Here is a 284-nt window from a genome sequence, read left to right on the forward strand (position 1 = left end):
GGCTGTGCCTCTCTGCCGCCCCGGCTCAGGCGGGGGTGAGGACATTGCCGGCGCTGATCCCATCCAGCCTGGGGCTCTCGGCATCCCTCTGGGCAAGGCCCTGAGCATCCTTCTCCGAACAGAGCAGGCTCTTGCTTTCCAAGAGGAATCAAGCGCCGGACGGCTGTTCTTTCACGGCTGGCTTGTTTTCCGGCAGCCCCCACGCACCCGGCGATGGGTACCATGGGTACCAGCACCCGGGTACCACCGGGGCTGTTGACACAAGGGTTATATGCAAAGGCCCC

The 284-nt window shown here is 64.4% G+C and overlaps 1 protein-coding gene across 1 annotated transcript in view; it reads left to right on the plus strand.

The window, feature by feature from the left end:
- The first annotated feature begins 213 nt into the window (after positions 1–213).
- RBPMS (RNA binding protein, mRNA processing factor) overlaps positions 214–284 on the plus strand; it is a 7,506-nt gene continuing 7,435 nt past the window's right edge. The window contains exon 1 of the mRNA XM_035903310.1: positions 214–240. Within this exon, the coding sequence (XP_035759203.1) occupies positions 214–240 (27 nt within the window). The remainder of the gene's footprint in view (positions 241–284) is intronic.

This window comes from Egretta garzetta, unplaced genomic scaffold (genome assembly GCF_000687185.1).
Source record: "Egretta garzetta isolate BGI_Z169 unplaced genomic scaffold, ASM68718v1 scaffold771, whole genome shotgun sequence".
In the NCBI taxonomy this organism is placed as follows: Eukaryota; Metazoa; Chordata; class Aves; order Pelecaniformes; family Ardeidae; genus Egretta; species Egretta garzetta.